Here is a 10,172-nt window from a genome sequence, read left to right on the forward strand (position 1 = left end):
ATGAGCAAGTCCAAGGTCACAACCCTGTGACAACTTGGGGGGAAAGCAGATAATTAAATAAGTAATGACTATGCAATGTGGTAACTGCTGTGATGGGGAAAACAGTTTATTAAAAATAGTATCTTAGGCAGTGACTATGTGTCAGATGTTTATATCCACTGTCTTGAATTCTCACAACATCCTGCAAAGGTAGGTGTCTCCCCATTTTCCAAATGAGTGTGCTGTGGCCAAACCACACTGCACACTGCCTCTCTATCAGCGTCAACATCTGCATCATGCTTTACATCTTAATTCCCCATTCTGGTTTCAATATTGCACCTGCTAACCTATATTCAATCATTCAGGCATCCACCAAACTTTGCCTGGTATTATGAAGCATACTTCACACCCTAAGGGAGAAGAAGACCGAAGGAACTTTCAAGCTGGCTATAAGGAGCAATACATGGATGACAGTAACACAAAGCAAGGCTAGAGCATGGCACGGGGCCGTCTGTGGCCATGGACCAAGGAGTGCTTCAGACAGCGAGTCATTCGGCTCCTGGAAGGGAGAAAGCATCAGGGAGGCATTTATTCAGGAGATGGGACCCAGGTCTTAAGATCATGTAAGGTTAGACAGCAGAAAAGGGAAGGAGGCCAGGCCCTCAGGAAAGCAGTGTTCAGAGAGGTGCCCAGAAGGCTCACAGGTTAGGCTGAACCACAGCCAAGGGCGTAACCAGAGCCCGAAGGTGGGACAAGCCAGCCTGCAGCTGCCCCAAGTGCCAACTGATAAGAGATGCCAAGGCACCCTGGAGCGTTAACAAAAAAACGACCCAAGTATAACAGCAGATGGAGAGATCTGCATTTATAAGAACTCCTCCCAGAGACCACTACATGTGATGGAAACCTCCTGGGACAGAGGGTGAGGCCCCAAAGGGCCTCCTGGAGTCAACACAAAAGGTCACCAAACAGCCTGGCAAAGATGATGGTCCATTCACGGTAGGGACTTGCTTCCACTCGGGAAGATGTGCAGGTTCGAGGCCAGAGCAGCATTTATTCAGAGTGAGAGGGGAGAGGCCAAGTGTTGGCGGCAACGGGTCTCCCCATGACCCTTTCCCCACAGGGCCTCTCTTCCCCAAATTGGTAAACAGATACTTAAAAGATTACTGAGTTGCCGGTCAAGTTATTAGCCTGCCTGGAACACCCACATGTCTCAGCATAGTCCTGCAGATGATATCTGCATTTGTTTAACTCTTTACTGTTGATAAAATAGTTTTACATGTGTTAGGTTACTTGATTTTCACTCCAGCCATGAAATAAGCACCAGGCCTCTCATTTTATAGATGAAGAGCCTGAGGGTCAGAGAGGGTAAGTGACCTGTTCAAGGTCACAAAGCTAGCAAGTTGCAGAGCTGATTTTGGATATCTGTCCAGTGATCTGCTCTGTCACTGCTGCAATAATCCTAATACTTTATAACATTCTTAAGAGTTAACAGAGAGCTTTCACAGCAGTCCTGGGCAGTCCATACAGACACACAATAACATACATAGACAGACAGACACGCACACACAGATACACCCACATACTCATCCTCCTACATACATACTCTGTCTCCCTAAAAGTAAAATAATAATAACGATGACAACAATAATAACACTGTATTCCACTTTTTGCAAACCTATCTTTCCTCCTCTAGCTGTGGACTTTGTCTCAGTACATTTATAAGGTAAGTGAGTAGCTATTATTTAGATGACGGCTAAATGTAGTATGCAAATAAAATCTTAAATACTAAAGGCTGGCCTGTGTATAACGCACTGCTTAGAACAAACAAACCTTGCTTTTGTGTTAAATATTGGCCCATTTCCATTTTCTGCCAATAAGCCTCCAGTCCCAATCTTCTCTCAGTGACACATGAAGCAGCACCTTTCCTATTTGTCTATCTTACGTCAGGGCTTGTCTTCAGGAAGTGGCTATTTCCAAGGCATACAGAAAAATCATAGGGCTTGAAAAAAAACTTCAAAAAAACCAACCATGTAACCCATTTTTAGTAAAAAACCAAAAGCTATAGCAGCTAGATGGGCAAGTAGACTTTCATTTTAAAAATTCCCCAACTATCAGTGTTTCAGAACACTTCTTTCAAATCCATAGGTCACAGAAATTAAATTATTCAAGAAACAATGTGTCAATTAGTCTTGCACAGCGGGGAGAAAGTTATACAGAAAGTTATACAGAAAGGTAGATTGAGTCAAAATCAAAGCGAAATGCTAGTGACAAATATGCAAACCATCCCCTAATACAAAAGCAGAGGGATCCTCATCACAAAATAAAGATCACAAACTCCCCCACTCCCTGCACCAGCCACAGGGAGGCCTCATTTATTTTTTTTCTTTCTCATAACTCTATCAAAAGATCTTAATGAAAATAAGGTCAACATACTTAATCTATAAAGCAATCATCTCACCTAATTTTAATCATCTCTTTATAAGAGAATTTATATAATCAGGCCATACTACACAAACAGAATTAAAATATATGTCTTCACTTTTTCCCCCCCCACTTCCAAAGCGACACTTCGTATACCACTCATCTTGCTGAATACCACCGGGATAAAATGATTTAATTCTAGTGAAACCAAACATTTCAACAGCATACTCTTAAATCTTAACCTTAAACATATCCATGAAATACGATTTTTGAGAGCCTTCCTTCTTATTTTAGTAAATCTCCAATATATAGTAAGCAGCTCCTAAGCCAGTGATGTTCTCAGTCAATACTAAACATATACAGAAGTATGCTACTACAGTAACTTTTTAAAAATTGCCTGCAAGATTCTGCACTATTATTTGAACTTATAAAAAATTTTAGTTAAGCTCAACTTTCATAATTCTCATTAGGTAATCTAGGGTGTAGGTCTTTGTGAATTTCCTTTTCATGAAGTAAACGGAAGCTTTGTATCAGGACATCAAGTGTATATGGAAAAATACATATTTTGATACACGTGTAAGTCAACACCTACTTTTTTTTGTTTGTTTAAAGATCCCTTTGCCTACTTTACTCACAATACAAGAACTGCAGTAAAATTCTGTATGTTGAACTTTAATTTAGGTGTGAAAACTGGGTTTTCTGCTAAAATTAGACCAGAACTCAACACACCTTGTCAAATACCCAGTCCAGAGGAAATCAAACTAGCCCATATATGCCCTCAAATAAATCATTCTTAGTTCACCTAGGAACTGGAAGACTTTACACTCAGAATCACAGCTCCATCAGCAATGGAACAGGCTATGCATGCAAATAGCCTATTAGACTCTCACTCATAGATCTGTTAAAAATTTAACATTGGGAATGAAACCAAAGCCACCAGTAACACCAACTGGGTAATTAAATTCCTGGTTCCAGTAAGTTTCAAAATCCAAGCCCAACATCAAGGTCTGGCAAGTCTCCATGTAGGACCTACCAATACTTGTGCATGTTCCCCTGAAAATTCAGAAAGAGGGAAAGCAGGAAGATTGTAAAAGCCTATTAATTGTTGTGTGTTCTCTGTTTAAAAATCACACATCAGAGCTAACTCAAGCTGCAATTATATCTTGGCATTCGCCTCATTGTGTTGGAAGGGCATAAGCTGACAAGAGTTACCGGAGACAGTTCAACCTGTTCTTGTCCAGAGGTCTTGATCAATACACTTTGCATCATAATCTAACCCTGAAATTACCTCTCCACCCCCAGCCCCTTGGAGGAGGTGGTTTATTTCTGGTCTTTAGCCTTGGCTGGGTTAGTAACTCCTCTCTGTAATTTGCACATCTCCTGGAAGGGCGAGGGAGACGCCTGATTCAAGCTGCATTTGTTCACTGCCCACTGCCCCCAATATTCTGCATTCCCACCATCCAGTAGTGTGCGCCTCCTTTACCTTCCAAGTTCCTCGCCGGTGTCGTAGTAATCATCCACGTTTTCCTGCCTGAACACGGTCATGATAAACTGTCACGCCTCACCAAAGCCCAGCGCACTTCAGCTCTGCTTCCCAAACCATCACCACCGCTCCTGCGCCTCCGTGGGCCCCTCATGCATCAGTCTCCCAGTCAAAAAAAAAAAAAAAAAAGGTAATAATACAAATAAAATGACAATCCAAAAGGAAGTAGACCTCCCCAGGACTAAAATCCGCTCGCTTAACCCCACTTCTTCGGGGCTGCTCCTCCCGTCGGGTGGAAAGGAGTACCCTTTGTTAAACCCGGGGCAGGGACCACCCCAGCCTCGCATCGACGGCGCGCGCGTGGGGCCGGGGACAACCACACCCCAAGGTCCGCGTCTGCCAAAGCACCGCTCTCTGCACGGATCAGAACCGGCTCCGGAAGTGACTGGCCTCCCCGCCCCTCCCCCCTTTTCTGCACACACTCCCACCCAGCTCCCCACCTCCAGGGGCGCCGCGCAAGAATGAAGCGCTGGCCCGGGCGGAACGCGCCTCGCTGGAAGCATCCCTCTCCAGCCTGCAGCGGCGGTGCAGCCCCCGCGCCACCTCTCAGCGCCCGCACCTTCGCGGCCGCCCTCTCGCCTCCCTCCAGCCAGGCAGTCCCCAGAGGCACATTCCTGGCGATTCCCGCTCCGTTACCCGGCCGACCCAGCTTGCGGCCGCCCGGGAGAGCAGGGGAGGGAAGGGAGCGGCCGAGGGAGGCGCGGCCGCCTGCCGCTGGTCTCCGCGTCCTGACACAAAGCACCCGGCCCGGCCCGCACCACCTGTTCCCACCCGGCCCGCCGCGGGGCTGGGGGCGCCTCCAGGCTGCGATCCCACTTCTTCCCCGCAGCCAAGTTTCCTGGCCTTGGCCTTCCCGGTGGCCCGAGGCGTTGACGGGGCAAACCCCGCCGCGCCGCGCCGCGACCGCGAAAGCAGAAGCAGGCAGCGGGGCCCGGGAGGATCCGGGGAGCTGCGATCGGCCACTCACCCGGGCGCCCAGGAGCTGCCCGGGTCCCTCCGGAGCGCTGTCGAAGGCCGGCCGCGGGCGCCAGCGCCGGGGAGCAGCCGGGCGGCGGCGCGAGCGCAGGAGGGAGCGAGTCAGGGGCGCGGACCCCGCGCGTCCGCCCGGCGTCAGCTCAGCCGGGCTCTCCCGCTCCGGCTTCGGAGCAGCCCCTCGGTTCCTCTCCGGCTTCCGGGCGGAGGGCGGCCTGTAGGCGACCAATGGGGACCCCGCGGGAGGGCTGGCGGCACGGCCCACCCACCTCAGAGCTGCCGGGCCGGGCTGTCGCTGCGGGTTGTGAGCGGCGCTCGCGGCTCCTCCCTGCTCCGCGCTCGCTGGCGCGCTCTACCGCACACACCCCAGCACACACCCACTCACCCCACACCCACGCCGCCAGGAGACCGAGCGCAGCCGCGCGCAACGTGGGCGCCCCACCTGTGACACGACTCTACGCTGCCCCCTTCGGCTGGGTTCCAGAGAAATGCGATTCCTTAGTCTTGCAAAAGTGAGCACCGGCTGTGTGCCAGGGACTGGGTGTGCTCCGCACTGGGGAATCACCAAGACCAAAATAAATTTTTAAAAAATTCCTGCCCCTGTGAAACTTACATGCTGATGGAGAAGATGTAAACAAATAAATATGATTATTTTAGAAGAGACCAGTGCTATGAAGACAATAAAACAGGATAATGCGATAGAGAATGACGGAGGTTGTGGGTCACATTAGGTATCTGAACTTGAAGAAGGTATGCAACCAGAGAAGAAAGGGTTGAAGTCTCCGAGACCCAATGAAACAACAGAAGCCAAGGGTGTATGTGAGCTGCCCAATACAATGCTGGCTATTGATGAGTTGAAATGTGGCTAGATCCAAATTCGATGCGCAGTAAGTGTGAAATATACATCGGATTCCATGAGTTGATATGGAAATAAGAGTGAAAAATATCTAACGAATATTTTTACATTAATTGCATGTTCAAATATTAGTATTTTGGATATATCGGGTTAAATAAAATATTAAAATTAATTTCACCTTTTACTTTTTTTAAATGAGGCTATTAGAAAATGTAACAGTACCAGTGTGACTTGTGTTATGTTTCTGTGAGTTGAGCTAGTCTACACAGAGAACCCGTATCTAGTGGAGACTTTTTATCCGTTCTCTGCTTTTTGCCCCGTGTTTCCACCAAATCTTTGGGTGTGGAAAACACAAAGGAAGGTTCCCAGTAGAGACTTCTGGAGATCCCCAGAGAAAAGCTCCTACAAGGAAATCTACCTTACTGCCTAGAATTACAAAACTGATGTATGAGACCTCTGAGATTTCAGATCCACAGCATTGTTCAAATCCCCAGATTTTCTAAAATGGAATGATTTAGACACCTGTGATTCAACATAAAATTTCAACCATAGAGATTTTATCTTCTTGAAAAGAAAACGAAAAAAGAATGCCTCTCAGACTTTTTTGTCACACCCTCCTCTTAGAGAGCATTTCGTTTAATGGCCCACAGGAAGGGCACACATTCGTGGTGGAATGGTGGGAAGGTTCTAAATTGAGAGGTGGTATGAACCTAAGTGGTGGGTTGAGAATTAATACAAAAGGATCTTGGGAGGTGAGAAATATGGTCAAAAATAATAAAAAAGTGATTCATCTGGGGATACATCTGTTGGGGGAAAATTAAAACAGATGTTTGGGAGAAACTTGGAAAGTGCTTATGGAGGACTGCATTGTGGGTAATATTTTTCCTGCAAAATAAATGTAAGTGTGTTTTCTAAGGCAATGAAAAGGATTGGCTCCATTTGGGCACTAGCATGTCTTCCCCACCCTATTGGACCTGCTGATCACAGGAGATTTCTGGGGTAATAAAAAATACCTCGGACTCGGGAGTCACAAAATTGAATCTAATATTGGTGGAACCATTTCACAGCTGAGTGACTTTTAATGTGTCATTTCACTTACCGTTGAGCTTCATGTCTGCACTAATCTAGGCAAGCATTTTAGAGAAGGAAAATGTAGTAGCTGAAAAACATGCCCCAAAATTCAATCAAGAAGTGGAGTCTAGTTCTCCTCATGAATAAGAGATGGCCCTTGTAGCTGGCTTCTAAGAAAATGTGGTGAAAGTGGCACAGTGTAATGTTCTTCCAAGGCTAAGTCATAAGGTGTTAGAGCTTCTGCCTGTCTGCTTGTCTGTCTGTCTCTCTCTTGTGTGCACACTCTGGCGTTCTCCACTCACTCTGTAAGTCTTCAGCTGCCATGGTTACCCTGGGGCTGCCATGTGGAGAGACCACAGAAAGAGAGAAGTCCAAGGAAGCCAGCTGGTCCAGCCCTACCCCCAAACCCAGCTATCTGTGTCTTTATAGTCCAAGTTCTATAAGCAGAATAAATTATTGTTACTGGTTTAAGTCATTATTTTGTATAAGCAACAGATAATTTATAAGAAAGTTACAAAGAAAATAAGAAAACTTAACTTGTAATGTGTACCAGGTTCCAGGCTGACTAAATTAGTCTCTTGCTTAATCCTCAACTCTGTAAATTAGTTGTTTTTTCCACTTTATACTTAACCTTCTTGGTCAATAGGGACAATAATAGGCCCTTGCATATTCCTAGGAGTTGTTAGAAGAATCTAAAGAGATAATGCATGGAACAAGGCTCCGTACATTACAAAATACACAGAATGTTGGTATTGTATTTTTTATCATGAACCAAGCAAGAAGGTCTCTAAGAGACATCTCTCAAGTAAAAGACAACAATACAGTAGTCCTGAAATGATGAGATTCAAACTGGAAAGGACTTCCATGAAAATAAATGATTATGATATGGACAATACATTATGATAATCATGGTGATAGCATTTAAAACAGACTCACATATAGAATTTAGAACATTGTTTTATATCCGTTATTAGGGTAAGATACTTATTGCTATAAAACCCAACAAATCTCAGAGGTTTGACACATTAAAGGTTTCTTTCTTGTTCTCAGCACAGTTGTTAGCAGAGGGTGGAGACAGGGCTCCATTCCACATAGTATTCAGGGAACCAGGTTTCTGCTCTCTAATGGATTCATGGTCCCTCAGTCCACCTGAGTTTCTTAGTTGGTCCTTTTAATCTATTGATTGATGAGAGAAGAGATAATCCAAAGAGGGCTGCACTGGAGATTTTTTTTGGTTTGAAGCCTAAGGCTTAATCATTTTTTTTGGACAAGGTGTACTAAGATCAATCAAAGTAGACCACATTAGCTTAATTCGCCTTTGAGTTACTTTTTAATAACATGCCTTTGGCTTTTATTAAGGGCTGATATTCTTAAATGGCCTCATGAAGAATGTTTCTGCACCAGCAGTTTTCCTGTTGAAGATATTGCCCATTATGCAATTGAGTGCCTCTTGTATAGGCAGTCACATGATGAATTCCAGCACTGAGTGCTAAGAGAGCTCACCTCTCCTGACCAACTGATGCTTCTTTTTTGTCAGACAATGAAAATTATAGAGATCCCTCTGCTCTCCATTCCATCCTGGATTCCAGGAAGCATGTGGAGAGCTCAGAAAGTACAGTCCTCCAAGTAATGTCCAATTCACTATGTTCTCTGAGTCAATCAATAAGCATTGATTATCTAGTATGTATTAGATGCTAAGGATGTAGAGATAAAGGAAACATTCACTTTCCTCAAGTAACTCAGTCCAATGAAAGAGACTGATGAACAAAGAGACAATTCCATTAAAGTATGCTTGTGCCAGATATAACCCATTTGCTTCTCTAAATTCACTTTCTACCCTTCTCCACCTTACAAGTCAGTAGGTTGAGCTATAAGATTATTTTAACTAATTTCTTTATCCTCTGGCTCCTAGTCCATTTGTCCAGTGGGGAATTCTGGCATGAGGTCAAGCAGAAAGGAGAACGATGCCAAGATAGTTAGTCTCCGCTTTTCTCTCTGCAAGGTTGCCTGGGTCACTGTCAAACAAAGGTCATTGCTCCTCACCAGGTCACCTCTAATACTTGATTTATTCTGTCCAGGCCTGGTAACTACTCTCCCTCCTTGTCTCTTTGGACCTAGACCTGGAGCCAGATCTGCTGTTACTAACCTGGAGTTCCTGCCCCATCCCTTACAGTTCCCATGCACGTCTCCCACACCTCCTTGAATCATCCTCATTTGAGTGTGCCATCTCTTTCCTCTGGGACCCTGATTGGCAGTGTAATGAGAGAGGGATCTCAGACTGCCATGGAAATATGAAGGGAGGGCAATAAACTCATATAAAGGCCAGGTGTGGAGGGTGATGATAAGCGTGAGCCTGGGGTTTCAGGAAAGTTTCCTAGAGGAGCTGACACCCTAGTTAAAACAAAACAAAACAAAACAAAACAAAACAAAATGAAAAACATGAAAGAAGATTAAGAGTTAGCAGAAAAAAAATGGTGGATGATGGGATGATAAGGTTGGGAGAGGAGGGCATCTAGACAGAGAAAAACAGTGAGGCTACATCACAGATGTGAGAAAGATAATGGCTCATTCAGGCATGTGTAAGTAGTCAGAGTTCACGCAGTGAAATGGCAAGAAGTAAAAATAGAGAGGAGCACTTGGATAAGAGTGGAGAGATAAACCAAGGTAGATCTTACGTCCTTGTCCATTATGTTCAGTAGTTGGGTCTTTACTCTGAAGATTCTTTGATACCCAAGGTTGATTAGTGCCAATTTGTCACATTCTCGGAGATGGTGGGTAGAGAAAAACAAGATATTTTAAGGAAGTAGAAACCTTGGGACATGGTACTTGAGGAAAAGGACAGAGTCAGGGTGATAAAAAAAGTTTTGGTTGAATGATTAAGTAGATATTGCTGCCATGAAGGCTGAAATATACGTGGACAAGCTGTTTGGGAGAAGAGAAGATGTCTTGGAATATGAAGTTTGAGGTGCCCATGGGGTATCTGCATAATGTCCAAGTGGAGATGGGTACCTATGGGATAGACGGAGGGTACCCTTGAGCATGAAAGATGAGGCCACCTGGAAACAGGATGCAGGACTAAATAAAAAGAAGAGCACCAGGAGCAGAACTCTTGGGAATAGAAGCATATTAACTGAAGCAAATACAGAGGGGCCAGTAGCTATAGAATGCCAATTAGTCTCATTAGCAGCTACGGATTTTACTTGTATTTCTCGGCACCAGAATGCGCCTCACCAATTGGGTGGTGAATTAATGGATCCTGTGTATATTGTATATATTAACATCATGAATATTTGTTGTCTTCTTGACCTAATAGGTTACTAACTTCCTTAC

General features: G+C 44.9%; 1 protein-coding gene across 1 annotated transcript in view; it reads right to left on the bottom strand.

Moving 5' to 3' along the window:
- Nucleotides 1-3,963, bottom strand: part of DAPK1 (death associated protein kinase 1) — a 186,447-nt gene extending 182,484 nt beyond the window's left edge. Inside the window, exon 1 of the mRNA XM_019624077.1 lies at nucleotides 3,884-3,963. Within this exon, the coding sequence (XP_019479622.1) occupies nucleotides 3,884-3,945 (62 nt within the window). The 5' untranslated portion in view covers nucleotides 3,946-3,963. The remainder of the gene's footprint in view (nucleotides 1-3,883) is intronic.
- Nucleotides 3,964-10,172: the final 6,209 nt, after the last annotated feature.

Source organism: Hipposideros armiger, unplaced genomic scaffold (genome assembly GCF_001890085.2).
Source record: "Hipposideros armiger isolate ML-2016 unplaced genomic scaffold, ASM189008v1 scaffold_577, whole genome shotgun sequence".
In the NCBI taxonomy this organism is placed as follows: domain Eukaryota; kingdom Metazoa; phylum Chordata; class Mammalia; order Chiroptera; family Hipposideridae; genus Hipposideros; species Hipposideros armiger.